At 37.4% G+C, this 26888-nt stretch overlaps 2 protein-coding genes and 1 non-coding gene across 12 annotated transcripts in view; 1 reads left to right on the forward strand and 2 right to left on the reverse strand.

Moving 5' to 3' along the window:
* The window catches only part of LOC114049920 (centrosomal protein of 170 kDa-like), a 172249-nt gene extending 148626 nt beyond the window's left edge, over window positions 1–23623 (reverse strand). For 2 of the 7 annotated variants that reach the window (XM_027871378.1, XM_027871373.1), the window contains exon 1: window positions 23282–23622. The gene's annotated coding sequence lies outside the window, so the exon portion shown is untranslated. Of the gene's footprint in view, window positions 1–524; window positions 544–23281 lie in introns of those variants that run through there. The other 5 variants (XM_027871380.1, XM_027871376.1, XM_027871379.1 and 2 more) reach the window with 4 other exon arrangements.
* LOC114050277 lies at window positions 4026–4132 on the reverse strand. The gene has a single exon (XR_003569979.1). It is a non-coding gene; the product is annotated as a U6 spliceosomal RNA (small nuclear RNA).
* Window positions 23624–23969: 346 nt separating the features above from the next.
* The window catches only part of LOC114050146 (serologically defined colon cancer antigen 8 homolog), a 268476-nt gene continuing 265557 nt past the window's right edge, over window positions 23970–26888 (forward strand). Inside the window, exon 1 of one of the 4 annotated variants that reach the window (XM_027871749.1) lies at window positions 23970–24495. In XM_027871749.1, the coding sequence (XP_027727550.1) occupies window positions 24285–24495 (211 nt within the window). In that variant the 5' untranslated portion in view covers window positions 23970–24284. The remainder of the gene's footprint in view (window positions 24496–26888) is intronic. The other 3 variants (XM_027871748.1, XM_027871747.1, XM_027871751.1) reach the window with 3 other exon arrangements.

A 26888-nucleotide genomic window follows, 5' to 3' on the forward strand; every position in this document is an offset into this window, starting at 1 on the left:
AGAACCCTAGCAACTCAATAATAGAAATGATAACTTAAGTAAATTAGCAGGATATAAAATTAATCAACAAAAACCATCACCTATTCTGTACATTACCAAGAAAACTCAGAAGAAAGACAGGAAGAAAGATTCCATTTAAAATTACTACAGATTGTGGAAAATGCCTGGGAATTCATTTAGTTATTTATTTATTTATTTTTTAGGCAATTGGGGTTAAGTGACTTGCCCAGGGTCACACAGCTAGTAAGTGGCAAGTGTTTGGTCTGAGGCCGGAATTGAACTCAGGTCCTCTTGACTTCAGGGCTGATGCCACCTAGCTGCGCCCTGGGAATCCATTTATTAAGCCACATAGGAATTATATGAATAAATCCACAAAACATTCTTTTAAAAAATAAAGACAAACTCAATTAATTAGAGAAGAAATAAATGTGCAAGATTCTACCGTGCTACAATAATCAAAATGCTAATATTGTCTAAATTAATTTAGAAGTATAGTACAATAGACAAAGGGAGACATATATTACCTCTACCTATTAAAATGTGCACAGTTTATCCTCGTTCAGTCCTTTATGGTTGCTTGCTCATGTTTATGTTGTTTGGTTTATTTGTTTGTTTTTTTTTAATGTTTCCCTTGACTCCTGGGTATTTTTATTTCAAAGTCCCTATTTTAGCTCAGGTCTTTTTATCAGGAATGCTTGGAAGTTCTCTTTAAAGGCCCATTTTCCCTTGTTTAGGATAATACTCAGCTTACATGGGTAAGCCCATATTTTTTGCATTCTGGAATATATAGCATCCTTGTCTCTCCCCTCCTCTATAATGGTGGTTGTTAATAGTATCTAAATTCATTCTGTCTAGCAGCTTGTGGTACTTTTTCTTAGGCCAGAAAGCTCAGGATTTGAGGTATAAAGTGCCTGGGAGTTTTCATCTTGGGGTTTCTTTCAGGCAGTGCCTAATGGATTTTTACTAATTCTACTTTGCCCTATGATACTAAGAGATTTGGGAGGTTTTCTTTTATGAGTTTTTGAAATATGATATCCAAGCTTTTATTTTTTTTTTTCATTTTTCCTCTAGCTTTCAGGTAGTCCAATGATTTTTTAAATGATCTCTTCTTATTCTATTTTTTTCAGGTCAGTTGCTTTTAAAGGTATTAAAAACCTAACATTTTCTTTTGTCATTTCAGACTTTTCACTTTGATTTGATACTTCTTCATTGTATCTTGGCATTATTAACTTTGATCTGGTCCATTTTGATTTTCAAGGCATTTGTTCCTTGGACAAATTTTTGTAGGCTTGTGCCAAGCTGTTAATTTCTAATTCTTTCTTCCATAGCTCTCATTTCTTTCCCAATTTTTTTTCCTAGCGCTCTCATTTCATTAAAAAAGACAAAAAAATTAAAACAAATAAAAAAACCTCTTGCTTCATCTCTTCCAGGAATTCTAGTTAAACTTGTGCCATTTTGTTTTGGAGTAATTCTCTTCTAGATTTGTGTCTTAAATGTCTGTGTCAACATAATAGCTCATTATGGTGTGATTCTTTGTTCACTCATTCTTCCACAGCCTACTTCCTGACTTTAGTCTTCATGTCAGGGCTGGGGTCTTCACCCTTCTGAAGGGAATGTCTGGGCTGGTCAGCTCAAGCTAAGAACCTCCAGGTTTTCTGATCCAAGGCAAAGACTCACTGCTCTCCTTATCTGAGCTCTACAAGTTTTTCACACGTGTTTGAGTCTGATCAACAGGTCTGTGAAGTTGAACCAGTTGGAATTCTAGTAGACTGTCACTGGTCTCAGCCATCATCAGCAACCATAGGCTGCCCTTTGGTCTGGAACTCCTGCCCTGGTTAGTTCAGAGAAGACTGTAGACTGGGCTAGTAGCTCATTCCTTTTTTGAAGTCAGAGCCATACAGTTGCTTCATTTATCTGAACTTGCTCAGTACGCAGTACATAGAATCCCTTCTCACTCTAGAACACCATCCTTAGACACTGGTCCCCTCCATCTGTCTGGGACGTGAGACCTAGAACTGGATAGAAAATAAGGGAGCTACAAACTGGAACCCTTGGCAGGCTCCTCTGTGCTGCATTTGGAATGTATTATATTGCCCTGGTGCATAGTCCCTCTCTTACTGCTCTGGGCTGAAAAAAGGACTCACTATGATTTTTTATTAGATTTGTCCATCAGAACCTCTTCTGGAGCTTTTTCTAAAACTGTGTTAGAGCTGTTGACAGGAAGCTGGGCTACACTTTTCCTGCTACTCAGCTACCTTGGCTATATCTTGAAAGATAACACTAACTTGAAATCACTGAGAAATGGTTTTTCATAATATATGACATGTAGGAAAATATACAAAAAGAATGGAAATGTCCCAAATGAAATCCAAAAAGACAAGGCTGGGGTTGATGACAATAAACAGAAGGAAGTGCTGTAAAATTCTTATTTTGTTTCAATTTGATATGCATAGGAGAATAAATTGTAAACTGGAAAAGAGATAAGAAAAAAGACTAACAGGGAGATAAGCAGTTAACATAAGTAAGGCCTAGATAAATTACATCATCACATACCAAAAGAATTGGCAGATTGCTGAGCCACTGTCAGAGATATATGAATGATTATGGAGAATGAGAAAGGTATGAAATCAGAGAAATGAAAATGTCCTCATTTTCCAAAAAAAAAAAAGGAAGGGTAAGAGAACAGAATCTGAAAACCTAGGTCAGTGAGCTGGACTTCTATTCCTGAAAAAATATTCTACAAATGATTATTAAGGATATGGTTGGTAAACATCTAAAAAGGACAAAAAGGTGATAATAAGGGCCAACATGGCTTCATCAAGAACAGCTGATGCCAAACTAATTCCATTTCCTTTTTTGATAGGATTACCAAACTGGCAGCAGAAGAAAGGAAATATTGTATAGTTCAACAGATATCAGGAGATCTTTTGATAAAATATCTCATGCTATTCTTGTAGAGAAGATATGTATAACATGATAATATGATTACACGAATTCAGAACAGGCAGTATGGCTTCTCTGAATTGGGTCACATCACAGACAAATCCATCACCTCCAAGCCTATTCACAGCTTTTCAAGTTTGGTAGGACCTGCCAGAACTTGTACTTTACTAGACAAGCCTTTGAGAACCCAGAGTCACCTCAATGTCATATCAGAACACGGAATAGGATCTAAGTGGAGGATGTAACTTTAACATCACTTAAACAATATAGTTCTAGCCATCCAAGCAGCCATTTCTCTTCCTAGTGTTTATAAACATAGAGGGAATGATAGTTGTGGGAGGTAACAGAAAGATGATTTATGATACCTAGAGTAATAATGAAAATAACTTCCCTGAAGCTAGATTTTAAATTACAAGGCCCAGGCATATTCACTGAGCCACCGTAGGCAGCTGTCAGATGAGCTTATTTAATTTGCTCGTTATCTCTTCTCCCTACTGTAATCCTCACTCCCAACAAACATTTAAAAGAAAACATTCAAAATTAATGTAGCTGAGTTCCTCTTCCCTGATGACTAAATAATAAAGAGTCCATATCATATAAGTAGTTCAATATAATGTGATCTTGGAAGTTATATAGTGAAGTTGACTGTATGTTCCCTTGAGAAAAAAAAAAGGCACAATTAAGACTTACGCTTATGAAAGATTCAGTATCAGATAATATATATTGTTATCATTCCTATACCATAAAAGCTAAGCCTCAACTACCATAAACCTTTACAATAATACAAAATATCTATAAACTGTTACAAGTCTTACAAAATGGACATAAATGTTCCATATACATTGATTATACAAGAAACCTTCATGTACTATGAAATATACATATAAACACAACACACTGGAAACAGAACTATATAATAAGACATTAATTTGGTAGGTATAGAGTATTACATGTAAAAGTAACAAAAACTATGCTTTCTTTTCTTTCTTTGAATTTAGAAAGGGAGAAACACTATGTGCCTGAGTTTCTCAAACAAGCAAAAAAAGAGGTTCATTGAAGACTGAATGGCTCTCTCTTTTTTTTTTAATATGGAATGCTTCATGAATTTGTGAGTCATCCTTGTGCAGGGGCCACGCTAATCTTCTCTGTATCGTTCCAATTTTAGTTTATGTGCTGCCGAAGCAAGCATGGCTCTCTCCTTTTTGCTTGAGATAAATTTTCCTGTTGCAAACAGATGTGCCCAAATCATTCCTATAGTATACCAAATGTTGTATGTACAAATATGTTGAGTTTGGAATCCTTCAACTTTAATTAGAATATTAAAATTCACAAAGTGTACTCAAAGCCAACAGAGGTAAGATTATATAGTGCTTATTATTATAGATTTAGAGCAGGAAGATAGAAGCTTTCTAGTCCAACCTCCCCATTTCATAGAAAAGGAAACTAAGGCTAAGAGAGGTAAAGGAACCCTTTTGAGATCCACAGGCAGTGATCTCAAAATCACAGCACGAACTGAAACCCAGGGCCTCTGACTCCAAATTCAACACTTTTCCCATCCCTGGCTACTTCATGTTTTTGAGTCTTATTTTCATAACAGAACCATGAACTTCTTCCTTTTAAGCCCCAATGTACCTAAACCTGGTGTTGGGCTCAGATAAAGCATCATATAGAGTGGGAAGAATACTAGATTTAAGCATTTGGTTTGAATCCTGGCTCCTAAGCGCACCACTGGTGGGACTGTTGAGAAATCATATTGCTCCTCTGGGCTGCAGTTTCCTTCTCTATCTGCCAAAAGAGGGAAGAGTTTGACCACAAGATCTCTAAAATCCCCTTGACCTCTAAACATTCCAGGAATCACTCTTTAAAAAACGTAGTCTGCAGTTCAGTTCAAGATAACATGCATCAATAAAAATGCTCAGAGTGAGTTCAAATGGTCAAAAAGTGAAATATAGGATGACATTTAGCAACATGAAATGTATGGAAGGCTGAACTGAAAAGAAACTAGAAGTAGTGACTGCCTGTGTGTATCAAGCTTTTATTAAAAGTTTGAAACATCTTTCCCCTCATTTTTGAGAAATTAAATTTTACTTAAACATTTGACTGTAAAACTGCTGACAGGAAGAGACTCCCAATTTAGCAGGTTTCATCTGTACCTTTACAAACAGACACACCCAGGGATGAAAAAGAAAATTTCCCTATATTTATGGAAGGCTTATCTGGCCATTTAAAAACTAAAAATTTGTTTGTATAAAATCTCAGTATGTCTTTGATCCTCTCTCACTTCCATTTCTGTGACTTCTTATGTTTCCTTCTTCCTTTTCCTCTATGGAACCCAGTATCATCATGCCGTCTGATAGCTACTGAAAAGTTCCCCTACTATGTTCTAAAAACCTCTTCTATTCTCTTCTAGAACACCTGAGCCTCCAAGATTACCTCCAATTCCTCCTTTCTCAAATCCACCTTACCTGATAATTCTGTTAAGTTTTTAGACTAGCAAGCTGATTTTGGACTAAATCACACTGAAATGGGAATAGTTGGTAGACAGCTTCATTAGCTTTCTCAGTTTTGGGGCCCTGCTGGGAAATAATTTTGTACAAAGAAGCTCATCTTTCCTTAAAATTTTAGCATACATTTATTCTTCTACATATGGAAAAGCTTGAGTAGGGAAAGGAACTCATGTTATCCAGCCCAGTGGGAATAAGGAATATAAACTTTCCTTTTCCCTCTTCTTTTTCAGACTCTCTAACTTCCTACAGGAGAGTCAGTCCCTGGTCTTTCCTGCCTCTGTCACAGCTTCCAATCTGGACCCTAGATTTCCCTTCAATAACAATAAGCAACTCCTAACTCATTGTCCCATCATAAGCAAACATTATAAACGCAGGCAACCCAAAGAACAATAGAAAGATGTATAATGTTAAGTAGGATGAACACGTAGTATAAAGTCATACAAAAGATACAATCAAGGACATGCATGAATAGAAAAGAGGTGAGCTGGTCATGTAATAAGAATGAGAAGTCAGTCAGGAGATTAACAAGTATTTATCATGCACTTTGTATGTATGTGTCAGGCACTGTGCTGAGTGCTGGGAATACTAAGGAAGACACACATGGTACCTTTCTTCAAGGAGATCATATTCTAATGGGACAGACAATATGCAAATAACTAAGCAATATATATATATGTAAGATATACAGAGTAACTGGAGGGTAATCTTATAGGAGAAGGTAATATAAAAGAGATATGCCCAAAGCACCAAAACACTTGCTACTAACATATAATTCCTTACTTCATGTTTAAAAAGTCCACAAGATTCAAAGTATAACACTATTAAGTGTCAGTTTATCCAAAACTAAGAGGAAGAAATGTTATGCTTACCAAAAATAATAATTATTTTATTCCCACCCTCCATTATGGAAAGAACTGAAACTCCACATAGTCAATAAATAAATAAATAAAGCCAAGTTCGCAGCTGTGCTTTGTTTGGATACATACCAAGATACTTGTTCCAAACTTATACGAGTTGTCTCTATACTAGAAAAAAACTCTGGCTGTTTATATTCATGTTTATTTTGAAATTAGTTTTCTAAAGCTGACTATATTATTTTTTGCAATTTTCTTTTTATTATGAACTTGACAAATTTCAATAAACATGAACTTTTCCATTTACCAAGAACAGAAAAAGAGAATTTTATATGGAACAGGAATCTCTGTTACGTACAGTTTGTTTTTGAAGTATATACTAAGTTGTTAGAAGAATTGATCAGATCTATCTACACTGAATTAAGCTGTGTGGAAATAATCACTTTCTCTACCCACACTCAACCAGCAATGTGGCCACATAAAAGTCCATCTCTGCAGCTAGCCCACCTGCAAATATCTCCTTTGACAAGGGACAGTCCACATAGGCTTTGTAGCTGCAGTGAATTTAGTTTATTCCCCCTCTCTTGTAGACTCAAGCACAAAAAACAAAACCATACACAGATTAGACAGCACAGTGCACAGGCAAAGAGGTCTTAAAAGATTCTTACGTATTAGTTTTCATTCCAACTGAAAACTAACTACAGTAATGCTTTCTCAGAAGTACAAGAGATCTTAACCTAAGAGCTTGACCTTTTCAATCAATGAGTGCTATTGAGTTCAATTTCACGGTTCTGGTGCGTTTTGGAGTTTTAGTGGTTTTGAAACTTTTTTTTTATGGACTCTGTCCTCACTCATCAAGAACAAGTGTCTCCCCAGTACTCTTCAAGATTATTGACAATTTCATACCTCAGAGAGATCACTTTGGGAGGAAGGGAGGGAGGAGAAAGGGAGAGAGAGAGAGAGAGCAAGACCTCGCCAGAATTAACAAGCACATTGATGGTGCTTTTGGTGGGATGTCACTAAGCTATATTTGTCTTTTATTAAAGCATAAGTATTTATTCAGATCATAAATCGACATAAATAATTTCATGGGATTTTTATACCTACGTCTTATTTGTTTCTAGACTATTCCTTAAGAACCACAGGTCTAGATTATATGTTTTCATTGATTGAGTAAATAAGCATCTAGTAACCACAGGATACACAGCAGGTCTTTTGACTCCAAGTATGATGGACTTTGTATTACACAATAATCTAGGTTTAAATGCTGGACCCATGTCTCTAAACACGTTTCCTCATCTGAAATACTCAGATAATAATAATTACAACTATATAACTTGTGATCATTACGAGGACCAACCGGATAATACATATATGAAAGCCCTTTAAAACTAAACTATTTGGATTCCCAAAACCTAGTAGCACCGTGGCACAAAGTAGATGCTTAATAAAAACATGTTGCTTAGGAATGACAAAATTCTTTCCATGATTCCGTATGGCTTTGTCATTGAATACTATAGACTCTAGAGAAATAGGCTGTAGCTCCCCCAGAATATGCATGCATTTATGTGGTATTTTAAGCTTTACCAAATGCTTTACATAGATCATCTCATTTGAATTTCACAACAACTCTGTAAGGCAGGTGTTATTATTTTTGCCATTTTACAGATGAGGAAACTGAAGCACATAGCAGTTAAGGGCTTTGTCCAGGGTCACACAGCTATTACGTGTCTTGAGGAAGAATTCTTTCTAATGCTAAATTCAATGCTCTATCTACTACCACATGCTAAATTGCATAGGAGAACAATATGATGAGAGATATATTGCCAGAAAAGAAAGTACACTAGTCATGTGGCAAAAATACCACAGAGCCTGTGAATAGCCTATTTACTACAGTTTTTTTTTCTTTTCCATGCAAAGTCAAGACATCTGAAAGGAAGGATCCAAGTATGGGGGATGGATCCCTTGTAGAGATTTACATGAGTACACAGATTAAAAAGCCACATTCACAGAATGAGTGTCTGGGCTTAAACTGCTGGAAGAAGTAGCCAGGTTGAGGACATCACAGATCTATACCAATGCATGCTATCAGCATCTTGGTAAAATATAGTCCCTGATGGAAGGACCTGAGCAAGGACTGTCTCACTTTTTATATCTCTACTCCTTAGCACAATGCCTGGCATATACTAGGTGCTTAATAGTCTTGTTATTGATAAAATCTAATACCTTCACTTTTTTATTTTTACAGATGATGTCACTGGCTATTATAGAAGTTCAGTGATTTGCCAAAGTCCACAGGAAAAGTTACAATAATTTACAATTTCCATTGATAACAGCTAGGTCCTGATTAGCACAAATAATTCCGTGAAGTGATAGTACTCAAACTCATACTATTTGAAGCCATAAAATTGTCTTAAATAAGTTTTTAAAACCCGTTTATTAATATAACAGCAAGGGATAAGGAAACTGTATTCCACTTTGCTTTGGAAGCACATATATTAAGAAAAATATCCAATTCAAGTTTATTATAAACAAACTAATAGAGTACTTACAGAAAGCAAATTAAAATATTACAAAATTTTTAAAACTAATGAATGTCATACCTAAAGATAAGCCTACAGTGATTATATGATGAAAACATTATTATTGTTGTTTAAAATATTTTAGCAGCATTGACTGAACTGTCCTTTCTTCAAATGTTCATACATACTCTGGCAGGTGTAGAAAGCTTTATCCTCATCTTGATGAATTTGCATGCTCCCATTCTCACAAAATGAATCAAGTGTAGTTCAATGAAGAGGGGCATTATCTAATATCAGTAAAGTTTTAAAACACGATATTGTTGTCCTTACAATATTTTTTAACTCCTGAGTTAAAAAAAAAAACCTAAAACAAGTTTTCCAAAGCAGGTTTAGTCACCCATTATCTGACTATCAAAGAACTGGAAGGAATTGATAATTGTAGTCTCTCCAAGGGCTATAACTTAAGAGACTGATAAGTTTGCACTAATCTCAATTTAAAATTCCCTTCTGCATTACCTTCCAAATAAATTGTCAGGCAAACCTTACTTTAAATCTAGGTGGAGTTTTTTCTTTCTTAGTATTGTAAATTCTCGAAGGCATCCTTTTCCAGATTAAGCTGTTTCATTCACATTACAAATCTGATGATCTATACATCTACTTTCTTTGATTACTTTCTTCCAAACATCAGGATAGTTAGCTTCCACATCCTTCTAATCTGCATTGACCTCTTCTCCATAATTGTAACATTATGCAAATGAACTCAATTTTTAAAGTGATCAAATCAACCAAAATCTGCAGTAAATTATTTTACTATCCACTTCATTTCCAGGTTGCTTTTTTTTTAAACTGCCTTAAACATGAGGCTTTTGTCTGAATGGCTACTCTGTTAAGAATACATTTTTATTACAATTTTTTCAATGCACATGACTAAAAGACTCTCCTTACTCTCCTTTTCCATCATTGTAACATTTTTATTCATTTGCAAACCACACAAAACTGATGCAACTATGCTTTCTTCCTTTATTTCACCTGAATGTTGACAATATTCTGTACCATAGATTCAGGCCTTTCATAATCTCGTCTTATTTTCAGAGTTACTATGACCACATCCATGTCATTTGACTACATCAAAATTTTGGTCTAATGTAATAACAAGCCTCTTCTTTTTGGCATGGTCAGTGGTTCTATCTGAAATATTCTTCCTTTTTTTCTATTTTATTAAGGAATTTAAAAAACTACATGTGCTGTTTAATATAGTATGCAGCTTTACATCATATCAATACAACAATAGGCAAGTGCAGACTGATGACATAGAGGAAGGCTAAAATATTTGACTAGCTTGCATGCTGTCACATTAATGGAATTGTGGCTTGTATTAACCCAACTTGGTATCACTTAAAATTTAAACAATCAAGTTTCCTATTATTCAAACTAATATTAATTGTGATGTAGCTGTAATAGCATACTAAGACTAGAAATCAAATCATCTAACTCCAAATACAGTATTCTTTCTAAAATATGATAATTATTCAGGATCTTGAAGTGTTTGGGATTTGAAGATGCCTGATGTTAATCTTAGTTCTATCATTTATATTGTGTGTCACTTTGGGCAAGTCACTTCCCCTCTTCTTTGGCTATGTCTTCATCAGTAAAATTAGGGGATTGAATTAAACGATTAATAAGGTCACTTCCAGCTCCAACTCTGTGATCCCATTATCACTCTGAAAGGCAATTATGTTTGTATAGCATAGCATATATGCAAGGTATAAAATAATGCACTGAACCTGTCCTGAATACAGAAAATTATCTTGTGAAGTTTCCCTATTGATTAGATCCCCAATGATAAGTTGGTTTATCATCTGCTTCTTTCTCCTAGAGAAAGCTCCAGTTATAGGGCAGCTAGGTGGCACACTGGATAGGGTTCTGGGCCTGAAGTCAGAAAGAATCATCCTCCTGAGTTAAAACCTGGCCTCAGACCCTCACTAGCTATGTAACCCTGGGCAAGTTACTTATCCCTGTTTGCTTTAGTTTCCTCATCTATAAAATGAGCTGGAGAAGGAAATGGAGAACCACTGCACTATCTTTGCCAAGAAATCACAAAGAGTCAGACAACAAAATAACAAAAAAGTTATGGTTGGGTTCCATTTAGTTGAGATATTAATATATTAGGAACCTTCTGATCAGAAAAACCCACATTTGAAAACAGATACAAAAACATACAAAAACATATTCCAAAAGGAAATAAAAGAGATTTTTCGATTATCTACTATTTGAAGTGAATCTTTTTTTTTTTTTTGCTTTTTAGTGAGGCAATCAGAGTTAAGTGACTCGCCCAGGGTCACACAGCTAGTAAGTGTCAAGTGTCTGAGGCCACATTTGAACTCAGGTCCTCCTGACTCCAAGGCTGGAGCTCTATCCACTGTGCCACCTAGCTGCCCCTGAAGTTAATCTTAATACTAGACTTGACTTATTTACTGATAAACACATGAACAGAGAGCAGCATCTATAATAAACATAGATAATATTCACCAACTTCCCCTCAATCTTTAAAATCTTACTCTTTATGTCATACTGGTTATCATGAATTTGTTGTATTTCAAACTGATTTCATAATAATTTCTGTAAGATTTTCCATGGTATAGTCAGCAGGTCAACAAGCATCCATTAAGCACCTACAATGTGCCAAGCACTCTGTCAAACACTGAAAATACAAAGGCAAAAATCCAGCTCTGTTTTAAAGGAGCTCACAGTCTAATGAGGGAGATAACATGTAACAAGTATATGCAGACATGATATATACAGGATAGATTGGAAATAATCTCAGATGGAAGGCACTAACATTTAGGACAACCAAGAAATGCTTCTTACAAGAAGTACAGGAAGGGTCCTGAACTTCAGAAACTGCCTAGTTCAACCCACACCCAAAAGGAAATTCCTATAACATATCCTATATATGGTCATTCAAACTCTACTTGAAGCCCTCAATTAAGGACAAATTATCACCTCCTGAAATAGTCCATTCCACTTTTGGAAAGTTCAACTGTGAAAAAGTTTTCCCTGACATGTCTAAATTTAAATTGTTACAATTTATATGCATGCATCCCTCTGGGATGAAACAGAACATGTTTATTTCCTCTTCTATAAAACATCTCTTCAAATACTTGAAGACGGTTATTCATGTTGCCTCCGAGTCTTCTCCTTCCTGAGCTCAATGTCTCCATTTTTTTCAATCTATCCTTAAGTACTATGTACTCAAGGCCTGGATGCCATCTCCTTGGTACCGTACTCTTCAGTTTATCAAAGTCCTTAAAGTGTGCCACCCAGAACTGAACATAATCCTTCAAATGTGTCCTCAATAGGCCACAGTGTAGACTCTAGATGGACTATCACCTCCATTTTCTTGGAAGCAAAAATCTCTCTTCATGAAGCCAAAGATCTCAAGAGGTTTCTGGCTGTCACACCACAGTGGTGATTCATGTTGAGTTTGCAATTCTTCAAAACCTCCAGATCTTTTTCAAAATGCCATCTGACCATATCTTCTCCTCTGCATTTAGGAAATTGATTTTTATACCCATGTAAGACTTTACATTTACAAAAGACTTATATTTCCTTTTATTAGCTTCAGTCCAGTACTTTAACCTATTAAGATCTTTTTAAGATGCTTTTTAAGATGCATTTTAAGTTTGTCATCGTGTTAACTATCTATCCTCAGTTTGTGTTATCCTCTAATCTGATAAGCATGTCATCATCTATGGCTTTATTGCTACTAAAAAGAAAAAAAGCTAAACAGCACAAGAGCAAGTATAGATCCCTAGGACACTCTACTGGAGACATTCTGTCAAGCTGACACTGGATCACTAGTAACTACTTTGAGTCCAGCCATTCAACCAATGCTGAATTTATCTAATTTTATTATAATCTAGTCCACATCTCTCCATCTTTTCCACAAGAATTGTATGAAATGCTTTGTGAAAAACTTTGATAAAATCTAGACAAACTAGATCTTCTGACATACCAATTTAATAGTTTTGTTTAAAAAAAAAAAGAAATAAATTTAGTCTGGGATGACTTATCCTTTATGTAATCATCTCTTTATAATCATCTTTTTGTTGACCTATTTTATAATTTTCCCAGGAATCAATGTCAAGCTCACAGGCCTATAAGTTGAAGACTATATTTTTCACTTTTTCTGAAAATTAGAACAAACGCCCCTCTTCAGTCTTGTAGCACCTTCGTGGTTTTCCATGGTTTTTCAAATTTGTAGTGTGGTACTGCAAACAGTGGCTTAGCAATCACACATGCCAATTCTTTCAGTATGGAAGGATGTATGTATACTTCATCATATCAAGTGACTTGAATTCATCAAAGGTGTCAAGGTACTGCCTCAATATTCCCTTACTTATTTTGGCTGTCCACTCCCTATAAGCCATTTTTTATTCTTTAATTTCCAGTGCAAAAGCTAATCTCCTTTGCAGGGGGAAAAAAAGATGGAAAAGGAAGTATTTATCTGTCCCTTTTGAGGCATTTCAAATTAACAGAAATTCTCAAAAATTAACTATCCTTTAAAGGCCTCATTTCTAAAACATATAGAAAACTAAGTCAAATTTACAAGAATATAAGTCATTTCTCAATTGATAAATGGTTAAAGGATATGAACAGGCAGTTTTCAAATGAAGAAATTAAAACTATCTAGAATCATATAAAAATGCTCTAAATCACTACTGATTAGAGGATTGCAAATTAAAACAACTCTGAGGCGGCATATCACACCTATCAGATTGGTTAATATGACAAAAAAAGGAAAATTATAAATGTTGGAAAAGATGTGGGTAAATTGGAACACTAATGCATTGTTGGTGGAATTGTGAACTGATAACAACCGTTCTGGAGAACAATTCGGAACTATGCCCAAAGGGCTATAAAACTGTGCATACCCTTTCATCCAGCAATACTACTAGATCTGTATACCAAAGAGATCATAAAAAAGGGGAAAGGACTTACATGCACAAAAATATTTATAGCAGCAAAGAACTGGAAATTGAGAGGAGGCCCATCAATTGGGGAATGACTGAACAAGTTGTGGTATATGAATGTAATGGAATACTACTGTTCTGTAAGAAATGATGAGCAGGCGATTTCAGAAAAACCTTGAAAAACTTACATGAACTGATGCTGAGTGAAGTGAGCACATTGTACACAGTAATAGCAACGTTATGCAAGGATAAACTTCGATAGACTTAGCTCTTATCAGCAATACAATAATCTAAGACAACTCCAAAAGACTCATGATGGAAAATGCTATCTGCAGCTAGAGAAAGAGCTACAGAGTCTCAATGTAGATTGAAGCATACTATTTTCTCTCTCTCTTTTTTTTCTCTTTCTCGCGGTTTTTCCCTTTTGTTCTGATCCTTCTTTCACAACATGACTAATGTGGAAATATGTTCAATATGACTGTACACATATAGCCTATCTCAGATTGTATGCTGTCTTGGGGAAGGGGGAGGAAAGGAAGAGGGGAAAAAATTTGGAGGAAACTGAGGCATAGAGAGGTTAAAGGACTTACCTAGCTCTGCATAACTGATAAGTGTTTGAGGTTGAACATGAATTCAGATCTTCTTGACTCCAGGCCCAGTGGTCTATCCACTGCATCAGCTGCCAGAGACCCCAAGCCACCACAACTTTACTGCAATCATGATCTTTCCAGACTCTCTCTCTCTGTTCAAATTTTCTTGTTCCTCAACAGCAACTTGGTGAAATCCAAGTTTGAACACACCAATAAGGGAATTTCTTCTCCCTGCCAAAGCTCCAGCATGGGTGGGAACACAGCTGTACTCCCTATATGCAAAATTTTATCTGTCCTCTTCCTGCAGTTGTAGTTGTGCTGAGCTGCCCTTCTCAGTGTGCTAACAATATGGATGACAGGATGAAAAAAAATGACAATTTTAAAAGATTTCAAGAAGCTCATAGGATGTGTACAAACTACCAAGGTGAAATTTTATAGAGATGTATAGATTCCTGAGCTTACATTCAAAAGGGATGATGAAATGAACTAAATGCCCTTTTAAAGGTCCTGTTCATATTGTAGCCCTGAATGGGTACAGGATAGGGGAGAACTGGAAGGAAGGGGAAAGGAACATATCATCGACAATGTGCTAGGCACTGTGCTAAGGGCTTTACAAATAGCATTTCATTTCATCCTTACAATCCCCTGGAGAGACAAGAGCTGTTATGTCTATTTTAGAGAGACTGAGTGACTTGTCCACAGCTAGAGTCTAAGGCTGAAATTGAACTCCAATGTTTTTGATTCTAGACCCAACCAGACCCACTGTGCCACCATCTTCTTTGTTAGAATCACAGAATACTCAAGCAGAAAGAGGCCCTAGAGACCATTCAGTCTAATCCCTCAACTTTAGAGATGAGCCGACTGAGACCAGAAATGTTAAATGACTGGCCTAAGATCACATAAGGAGGTAGTCAACTAGCAGAGCTGAGATTCCAACCCGGGTCTGATCCCACACTCAATGATGCTTCCCCTACAAGTCCAACCACTTCATTTTACAGATAAGGAAAGTGCAGAAAAGTTAAATAAACCATCTAAAACCAATTTCTTAAGTTTTGAAATGATGAGTTTAAACTTCTGAAGTCCCTTTTCAGCTATAAATCTAAGATCTTATGAAATGCTCTTATACCACATTGTCTTTCTAGTGAAATCACCATCTGCGGAAGTATTCAAGTAGAAGTTGATGATGGATCACCTCTTGGACTACAAGAGATTCTTGCAGTGAATGAAAGGTTACACTAGATGAGACACACTACTAAGGTCTCAAATCTAACATTCTATAACTATAAAGATAAAGTTTAAGTTACTAATTTAGCTTTATACTTTTATGCAGCTCTATGACATGGGGGAACATTTCCTTTTACATAATTACTTCACTAAAGCAATTGAAGCAGCAAGGAAGAATGAGATGTCTGAAGTTCTTAGAATTGTACCAAACTACGCTACCACTGTATAGTTGACTTCAGACGCAACACAAAAACTTAAGAGAAGCAAAACTTTTGAGTTGGTATCAGTAAAGCTAGCTAATTCTACTCTTGTTGCAGAATTGATTCTCTTAGAAAAAAAAAAAGAAGAAATAATGAGTTCAGTGAGACCTCTGGGACAAAGCTGCTTGAGTTCTAGTGTCTGTGTTCTTAGGCGTCTTTTCTAGCATATCTGGCCCTGATACAGTCCTGTGACTTCATATGCTGCTAGTTTCCTGAGATCCTGGGCATAGGAAATAAATGAAGAGTAGTAGTAATGAATCTGTCATGACAACATTGATAGCTGTGTCACTGACTTGTCCTTCAGTCTCGAAGAGGACAATGACATCAGGAAGGTGATGTTCTGACTTGCAAGTGAATTGGATTTAAGTGAGGCAGGACTGTTCAAAGTCACCAGCCTCATCCTCTCCTCCAGAGTCATTGGAGTCTAGTAGCAAGATATAGATAAGGATGACTAGAGATGGCCCTGGATGCAGTGGGCCTTTTTAAGCTAAGGCCTTTTCCAGGTCTCAGTTGGTCTAAGGCAACACCCATTCAGTGATTAAGGCTAGGTAAGAAATGAGGCAAAAAATGGACTCTTTTACCTAGTCAAAAAAAAAAATCAATCTAAGAGAGGAAGACCCTCAGGGTTTCTGGCCAGAACAGAAAAAAATTTCTATTTACACTCACTCTGAGCCATCAAAACCTAAACAATGACCAAGTGAGGCTTGCGCTGGCACCTACTGTTGGCCAATCAGTGACAGAGTGCTTTGGGTTTAAGGCACGGTCAGGTAGTTCCAACTGAATCTTAATGGACTTTATTAAAGCCTTGTTTCCCAGTGCTATATTTCAAGAAATCACAAATGAAACTACATGGGGCAGAAGAGTTACATGTCCTAGTTGTTTTTTTTTTTTAAATGATAGAATAAATAAGAAGGTAAGAAAAAAAAATCTAGCCTGTAAACCCCAAGATATCTTGTGAGGTTTCAGCCATCAAAATTTACATTCTTTTGGGCAGAGAGCCCACAGGTAAGGGTATAATTCCCTATGTGGACAGAGAGAGAAGAGGGAGGGAGAAAGGAAGGAACAGCATTGCCCAACTGGAACCGTTCAGTTCAGTACCCAGTGGGGCAGCTACTACTATTACTCACAGTAGTCCTTCATTCTGTGCAAAATCACCAGCTTCATTCTCTCCTCCAGAGTCATGTGGTTCCAATGGCAAAATATAGATCAGGATGACTAGAGATGGCCCTGGATGCAGTGGGCCTTTTTAAGTTAAGGCCTTTCCCAGGTCTCCTTTTGTCTGAGGCAACCCCCATTCAGTGATTAAAGGCTAGGTAAGAACTGAGGCAAAAGACGGCCTAGTTTAACTTTCAAAAAGCATCAGTCTGGGAGGGGAAGACCCTTAGAGTTTCTGGCCAGAACAGAAACAACTGCTATTTACTCTTTCTGTTCTCTGGGGCCAAACAAAACAAAAGTCCAGTCCTTATTGGACATGATGGCATTTTAATACCTGAATACAAACAGAAAGCTGAAATAATTCTCTTCTCCAGGCTAAGTGGTTCCAGCTCTTTCAATCAATCTTTTAAAGCCAATTCTCCAGTTCTCTCACCATCCGTGTCACTCTCTCAGGGATGACATTTAACTTGTCTCCACCTTTCCTAAAATTTAGTCTGATGTGGTTGATCCCAGAAGAATAGAACAAGGTCTGCTTTCCCCACTATTTTCCAAACATCACTTCTCTCAATTCAGCCTACAATAACATTTCCTATTAAAATGAACAAGCTGGTCCAAATATAGGCAATGCTTTTCCCCTTTAGACTGCCTCATATAAAACTAAAGTAGACTCTATAATTATGTTTTTAATACCATACCTAGAAAAGTCATGATTTAAGGTGAAAGTTCAATAACCATGTAGAATCTCAATATACTTTGTTAGTTTTCATAACTGCAAGGGCAAGAACATTTCTTGAACCATCTATAGCTTTAAAAAAATGCTATCTTCGACTTAGCTCTTCTCAGCATACAATAATCTAAGACAGTTCCCAAAGACTCATGATGGAAAATGCTAACCATATCCAGAGAAAGAACTATGGAATCTGAATACAAATCAAAGCATACTATTTTCTCTCTTTTTTTCCCCTTTATCATGGTTTTTCCCTTTTGTTCTGATTCTTCTTTCATAACATGGCTAACATAGAAATGTTTAATACAATTGTATATGCACAGCTTATATCATATAGCTTGCCATCTTTGGAAGGAGGAAGGAAAGTGAGAAAAAATGTGAAACTCAAAATCTTATAAAAGTCAATGTTGAAAACTATCTTTACATGTAATTGAAAAAAATACTATTAAAAGTAAAAAAAAAAAAACAGCTATCTTCCAAATGTCATATATAGTACTGAAAATGGCCTATTATAGAAAAGTACAAGTGACAGATAAAGAGCAACTAAGGTAAAACAAGAATAAAGTATATTTATTTGAATTAAAGCAAATGTAACACTTTATAACAAATATATTTGTATGGCAATTTTATATAATTATTTTTCAGTGATTCTTACTATTTATGATGTCAAAATTACACATGATATAAGAGGATTAACTTTGCTTAACAACCCTCTGATTACTAACATCAATCAAGGTGTAAGAGAGAGTGATATGCTACCCAAGTGTTGCTAGAGTCATGGATGACATTCTACAAAGTCCAAAATGGAAGACAGAATTCCCATAGAAGGCAAATTCCTCTATATACTATACACTTATGTTTACAGATGACATTACACTGACTGTAACATAAAACGCTGCAGTCTCCTAAATGAAATCTATAATTACTCAAAAGTGTTCGGTCTAACTATCCACTCAGGAAAAAATCAAGTAAATTTAGAATGCCTATTTTCATCCTGAGATTGAAAACTCAAAGATCTTGTTCCATCAGGGTAGACAGCTTTCAGAGAACAGCAGATAGACAATGAACTGGTCACAGAATCATTCACAACCTGACTCTTTTCTGACTTTCCAGTCTTCTTATACATCACTCCTCTTTTGCATCCACTACTGGCCAAGCATACTGCCTTTTTGTCATTTGTCACATATGACATTCCATCTACTGTCTCCAGGCCTTTTCACTGGCTGTTTCCCTTGCCTAGAATGTTCTCCCTCCTCATCCTTTCCTCTTAGAATTGTGGCTTCCTTCAAAACTCAACAAATACTGCCTTCTACAGAAAGGCCTTTCCAGTCTCCTGATAAGGCTATCTGCCTTCTCTTTTGAGGTTATCTTCTACCTATTCTGTAAGTATATTTATATACATATCTCTTCCCCATTAGAATGTAAGCTCCTAGGAGGCAGGAAACATTTTTGCTTTTTCTTTGAACATCCAGGGCTTAGGATATGCTCAATAAAATGCTTGTTGATGGGCTAGAGATTATCTTTTGCACAGTTCTCTTAGTAACCCAAATTTCTCTCTGAAACAAAGGTCCATTTTCTAGCATCCATATTCTTCAGGTGATGTTGATGTGTTGAGAGTCTTCAAAGACCACCATTTCCCAAGAACAATGGTTTGGGGTTACTTAGGAGAGTAATGGAGCTGCACAAGATGGGCCCAAGTAGGCTTCAGCATATTACCAACAAAGAATTTTACAAGAGAAGTGGATCAAAGAAAATGGTCAAAGAAATGTGGAAGAGAGGATGAGCACATGGACAGCCTGTAGGCCCACAAAGTCTCAAACAAAAGCTTCATAGTATGAGAAAGCCTGGATACATTGCAATCTGTGCTGTTGGAGGGTACACTCATATCGGAGATCACAGTTCCATCCAAAGATATATCTTTTCTTTTTAACCTCTAAAGAGCTCTCATTTTAGGGGTGGTGGTAATATCTCTAGTACTGTACTACTTAACCTATTTATCTACTCACCAAGCAGTAGCCATGTACTGTTTTAGTCCTGTGTCAATTTTTTTTTTTTTTGCAAACTGTGAAATACAACTTACCAGATAAACAGTAAAATTCAGAAATTAAATATTATGTTCTTTGTGTTAACCAGAAAGCTTACAAATGGTAAATTATGAACAGTTACTAAACCTAAAAACTAAAAAAAAAAAGAAAATTTGAGTGATTTCATAATTTCAATAAACATTTTTTGTTACAAAGCTAATTCTACTAAAAAGAACCTAAGTATCAGCTTTAAATTCCCAATATATAATATGATTAAAGTGACAATAGCTTGTTGCTATGTGATATCTCAATTATATCCATTCTAATTCTAAAAGATAAAAAGAAAAAGAATATTAATAACTCATATAATGCTTTGAGGACTAACAGTTTCTTTACAACCACCCTGTTAAGTCGGTAGTTCAAGTACTATTATCCTCAATTTCCTTGCTCAAGATTACACTGCTAGTAAAGTCCCAGTCAGTAATCAAAACCAAGTTTCTTGACTCAGTCCATTCCTCTTAGGCACCTCTCCAAATCAGGAGTAATCACACAAAATAAATCAAAGCAATACGCATGATATTGTTTTTAAAAATTCTAAAAGATAACATTTACATTTAATACACATGTTGAATCCTGCTAAGAAGTTGTACCTTTTATCAGGATAAAACTAAATAATTACTGAATTCCAAGGAAATAAAACATAAAATTCCCAAGTGATAAAACTGTGAATATAGAATTACACAGAAATTTTTTACACTGAAATCTTAGGCAATTTACTCAGGAAAAATCATAAGCTACTAAAGTGTACACATTCAGAAATAGGGAAATCCCAAAACAATATAACATATAAAAAACAAAATCAGTAAAATGCATACAGTTTACAGACTGAAATGCCCTACTATGCTTTAGTATTTATTTTTCAACAAATTACTAAATACAAATCTTGAATGATTCATCATCCCTCTCTTCTGATTGGTGAGTACCTGGCTCAGATGTTCATAAAGAACTCCTGCTATGCTCATTCCATTCCCCAATCTACTTCTCACTCTCTGGACTTTTCTTTCTCCTCCCTACCTTAGAAGCTTATTACCTGTCAGTCACTGAAACTTCTCAGTCTCAGTTATCTTATATTAATAATGTTACCTACTTCACAGAACTGTTGAGAAAACTGAATGATAACATACGTAAAGTGCTTTGCAAACCTTAAAGCTCTATAAAAATACTAGCTATTTTTATTATCCAGTCAGAGATAAATTAGCTGCCTTGTTTAACTTATTTTTGATTCTTATGTTTTCAATATGGTTGCTAAAATTGCAAATAGTATATTACCATAGAGAGGCAAGGATTCTAGACCTATGTTCAGTGTGACCTAACCAAGTAATTTAATCTCTCAGTGCCTCAGGCAATGCTCTACATCACAGAACTGCTAATCTGCATTGGTAGAGGAAATTTCCTCTAACTAGAGTTTCCTACACCAAAAACATCATAGATGGGGGGAAAGGTAATAGAGGGTCAAGATCAGATCACTTATAATATAGCTTAGCATATATAACAAATCATCATATAAAAGTTCATTTGAGGACTAGAACACATTTTTCTACAAGTCACTGATGCTTACACGTAAGTCTTATTTACCTAATTTCATTTGTCCAGAATTTTGGTTTTCTATAAAAAAAAAGTTTAAATGTAAAATCATTATCAATTATTGTGAATATGAAAGATAATCTAAAAAATATATACTGTACTGAAATAAAAAAATGCACGTGAAGAATTCCTTTGTATCAAATCAAAAATTCAGTTCAACTTCTGTAAAGATAGTACTGTGTTAAAGGGGTTAAAAAAAAAAAGGGAAAAGAACTTAGAAAAAAAAATCTCTAAATGCTAGTCTGGAGTCCGCCATTAATTTCTCAAAAGATCTTAGACAAAACATGAATATATACACATACATATACCTGAGCCCATTTCCTCATCTGCAAAACGGAGACACTGTGTACATGATAAGGTCCCTTGCTAACATTCTATGAGTCTATTACTCTACTACACAGCAATTGTGTTCAAGGTTGGAAAGCAATAACTGCAAACCCAGCTTTCACACAATGGCTGAAATATGTTCTTCATCCATTTGGTATTTTCATAATTGATGACAACCCTAGATGGCGAATTCAAAATATCATTTCCCCCTTTCTCTTGGTTTCTTCCTAAAACAGTTCCCCATCCTGCTTTATCCTTTCTTCCTTTCCCTCTGTTTGCTATCTGACCAGTATTCAGTAATAAACAATAAAATTTAGGAATGAAATCATGAAAAACTTCATCTAGATATTGTTTGTTTCCCTATCACCCGGTGATTTTTCATTAAAATAAACACACAAACAGCAATGAGAGGAATAGAAATATTTCTCGTCAAGTATACTCTTTTGACATGACTGATTTAAAAATAAAACAAAAGAATTCTTCTAAAAAAAGGATTGCCAGTGTATTACCCACACAACAGGAAAACAAAAGAAAACAATTCTGTTCATTCCCCACACACAAACTATTTATTGTTGGGCCTGTTGCGGAGTATAATTTCATCAAGCAGCTTTTATACTAGGCACCACAACACTTTCAGATATTCAAATAATCAGTCCCTGCCCTCCTGAGGCTGACATGCTTTAGAAAAACAAACAAAAGAAATCCAGAATAAAGACATGACACACGTAGTAAAATGCTTATGTAATGTAGAAATAAGTCCCATAACCTCCAATTCCATACTGGGCATAATATGGAAGGAACCATACCAAAACCCAACAGGAGCATCCTGGGGACAATGAAACTGACAAGGAAGACTGTCTCCTCCCTCCAGTTTAGGAAGGGGTGAGTATATCGGGGGATGCAATCACAGACAAGTGTGTGCTTGACAGAAGGTCTTCTTTACCCCTTCTTTCACCAACAGAAACTGCCCCCACCCCGCGCCGTCCCGCCCCGCCCAACACACACACACACACACACACACACACACACACACACGCAGCAATTTCTTTCAAAGATCCAATCCCAGCACCCATCTCGTCCCCTTGCCGTACCACCGCCTTTCGCAGCTCCTTCCCTCCCGCCCGCCAATTTGTCCCCTCGCGCCCCTCCGCTAAGGCGGTGGGAGGAGCGGCACAAAGCCAGGGAGCACAAAATGAATACATGCACATTTACTGGAGGAGGAGTCAGCCGGCGGCCGCGGAGGCCGCCCGGGGTAGCAAAGCCCAGCCGAGCCCGGAGGGAATAGAGGAAGGGGGGGGCCCGGGAGGCGGGGCTGCCGAATCCCCCGGGGCGGGGGGGGGCGCGGCGCGAGGAGCATCCGGAAAGCGGCACCCCCCCTTTTCCTCTTCCAGCTGCACTCCCCCCCACCCTGAAAACCCGGCCGCACACCAGGGGCTCTCCGGGGAAGAGGATCTGGAGAAGGGGAAGCGGCGGCGGCGGCGGCTGCATCACCATCACTAAGTCAGGCGGTTGAGCCGAGCGCATCACTTACCCCTCACCATAGCAAGAGGGACCGGACGGGGGAGGCGGGGCGCGTCGCGTCCCGTGAGTCTTTCGCACGCCGTCCCCTCCCCGCCAACCCGTCGCCGTAGTCGTCGTCGTAGTCGTCGTCGCTGCCGTCGCCCCCGGACTCCCCGTTCCTTTCACCGTGCTCAGCAATAACGTTATTCCACACACGCCCCACACATAGCGGTAACGGCAGAGAGCAGCCGCCCACTGCGCAGGCGCGTCAGAAGAGACCTGGGAGGGGGCCCTGCCCCTCCTCCTCGCCCAGCTATCTCTTACTGCGCAGGCGCCAAGAGCAGACAATGAAAAGGAGTTGCCTGGAGGGTCGTTGTCCCACCCACACGATTTCGCAGCAGCCCACTGCGCAAGCGTGCCCCTAGGACCAGCAGAAACAATGAAGAAATTACTGTCATTAGCTCGAACTGCAACCAACAGGGACTACAGATCCCAGGGGGGAGTGCGCAAACTCAACAGCAACGTCTGGTTCGCTTGGCATGCTAGGATTTGTAGTCTCTATGAACTCCACACCTTTGAGATTGAGAGTTTTTTTTTTCTCCAGCCAAGGCTACCTCTGGTAGTAGTGATAGAAAATGAAGCCGTAAAAAAGGAGTCCTATCTTCTCATTTGTTTAACTGTGGGAACTCAGGGATCAAGAGCATTTTTCACAACTCTGTAGAGCAAAGACCTTCAGAAGCTTGTTTTTGGTAGTTAGGTGGTCCAGATTGCCTAAGAAATGAGATGGGGGAGGGAGAAAGTTGCAGTCTGAGGGAAAAAGAAGGTGGAGCCGCCAAGCTGTCTCTAGGCAACGGAAGCTTGGAGGCCAAACCGCCTCTTCCCTGTGCGCGGTGCCTCCTGGGAATTGTAGTGTACCGGGGGCTTCTTTGGGGGCTAGAAACCGGCAGTTCGTGAACGTGAGGGACTACAACTTCCACTATCCATCATGGGGTCCGTGGGTGGACAGCGCCCCCGCGAGCCAGGTCCTTCTATTCATGCGCCCCTCTGACAGCGACGTCTGGAAGCTGGGAGACTGTCTGCCCGTTGCCTTCCGCCGAGGTTCTGCTAGAGCCTTTGCCATACCTGGGCATCTGCGGGCCCAGGGTCACTGCATGGCGAAGGCCTCGGGGGACTCTGCCCTTCAGGAGGCTCTGGGGGACTCTACCCTCGAGGAGGCTCTGGGGCACTATCAGCGGAGTCTCAGGGGTGAGTTACGGTCATTTACTGCCCTCAGGCTCCGAATCCTTTGCAGCCCCAGCCTCTGGCCTCCCCAGGTTCTTTAGATGGTCTGGGCGGACGCTCCTGGATTTTTTCTCTGGTTAGCTCCTGACTGGTGTATTTTCCAACACTTGTGTGAGTCCCTCACCGCCACGTGGTCAGACTGACCCCTAAGAAAGCTTGGTGTACCTAGTATTTGAGTAGGATTGAGATTTGGGGCGTTAATTACTATGAGGTATCTCTTCTCTCCTATTTACTAAGATGTTCTCTTCATCCCTCCTGCACCATTTCTCATTGCTCTCATTATCTTTTCCCCAGGCCTTATACCACATTACCACTTATTCCATAATTTCTTGATGTTCTCTTTAATGCATCCTGCTTCCTGGATATGTTCTAAACTCAGCTTTTATAGGCGCTATTGGGTTAGAATAAAGCAAGAGCCATTAGCAAAACACGCTTTATTAATTTAAACCAGATTCTCTTGGAAAAGATCATTGCTCCAGAAGGGAACAAGATAATGACTGGGACAATGTTACTTGGGGCCCAGCAACCAAGTTTTAAGATTTCTGTAGGAAATGGATAACCCTATTTGCTGTTATCATAGGTGAGTCACCTGATGACACTTTTTGCTTTTAATCAATGATAACATTTGACGGGATCTCAAATAGAAAACAGCCAATATTGTGTCTACTGAAATTGAAGGAATTTAAAAATTAGTAATGTGTATTTAATGAATAACCTCCTGAACCGGTTGAGTGAAATTAGTCCTGTTTAATTAGAAAGCAGGAAACAGTTTAATAAAAGTAATCTTTTTATTTTGTTTTTACGAAAACAAAGCACAAACTTTCTAGTTTTCTAACTAAATTTTGCTCTTTCAGGGTTTCCTACCTTGAATATCTGTTAGGATTCTCTCCCCTTCCAACTGGTTTGCTTCTTCTGTTGGTTCCCCCTAGGAAATACCCTAAGTAAATGTATTATTTTCCTAATTGGGACAGTTAAAGAACAGTCAAAATCAGTTGATGCAGTAAAGGTATCAATCAGCTTCTTACTTAACCTAAAGGCATCTAATTCCATTGCTCCATCCACTATGTACTCATAACACATTTATGAATAATTGCACTGTACTTAGTATTTCTATAATATATTTACTTTCTAAGTCATAGTTATTTCATTATTATGTTAATATTATAAGGTGTATATAGTAGGAAAAATTTTCTTCTTTTTGCAGATAGCAAAACTAAAGTTTAGAAACAAGTTAAATAATTTGACCTCAGTTTATCAGTGGAACAAGTGGAACAAAGGAAGATTTCTAGGTTTTTCAGAGCATTCCATATTTTGTACAACATTATTTGCTGAATTTTATTTAGAAGCTCTCATATTGTTCTTATAAAGGAAGAACTTAAAATTACACTGAAATCACAGAAAGTTAGAACTACCTCTTTAGAGAAGAATAAAGATGCTTGAAGTAAAAACATATGTATTCCTGAATAAATGTTTCAAAATATTGTGGAGTTATTTCAGTGTATTTACTTATGTTTTGAATGTCCATCCGTGAGAATTTTATCATTGTATAAATACATAATCAGTTTAAATGTACTGATGTAGTCTTGTGTTTTGTTTTCAATTAACAGTGATTCCCTCAAAACCTCTTCTTACTTAAACTTTTGATTGGGCGTAACACATGCTTAATGGGAGACATTTATTGTCTATCTTTCCCTTAAATTTTTTTTCTACTTATGAAAGAAGTATAAATATAGTTATCGCTACCATTCCCTTTTATATTTAGACAGGAAATAACAGATCAAAATGTGAGGTGTTCCCACAGTCTTCCTACAGTGTTCTCTACATTTTTATTATCTTTGGCTTTGAAAAACTTTCTTCACTTAAAAAGGGGACAGATTAATTTGAAGATCTCATGCTAGTGATGTACTGCTGTCTTCTTATGCCCTGATTTATTCATCACATGAAATTATGGAATTAAGAAGTGATTGAATTTAAAGTAGAGACTAAACCAAGGTTAATATCTTCATACAAACTAATTTTTGCCTTACCTTGACTTTCTGAGAGTAGAAATTTGAAATAAACTTCTACCTCACTTACGGTCCCCATATTCACTAACTCTTGCTACCTTTCCCCAGTGGAATATATCCTATTTTATGCTTTATTCTTTAAACTGGAATTTGTAGAGGGTGGCAAGGACCTGTCTAAATGGCAACGGGGCTTGAGAACTGGACTGTCTTATAGTGCAGGAGTCATCTGTGGATGTGTCCCAAAAGTGTTTCCATGTTATTGATGATTGTTGGCTAATTCCATTACTGTCAGTCTACTTATAGCTTCTAACATAATTCCTAGTTTTTTGGATGAGGTGGGGTGGGGATGGA

The sequence above is a fragment of the Vombatus ursinus genome, unplaced genomic scaffold (genome assembly GCF_900497805.2).
Source record: "Vombatus ursinus unplaced genomic scaffold, bare-nosed wombat genome assembly UNPS02014798.1, whole genome shotgun sequence".
Lineage (NCBI taxonomy): Eukaryota > Metazoa > Chordata > Mammalia > Diprotodontia > Vombatidae > Vombatus > Vombatus ursinus.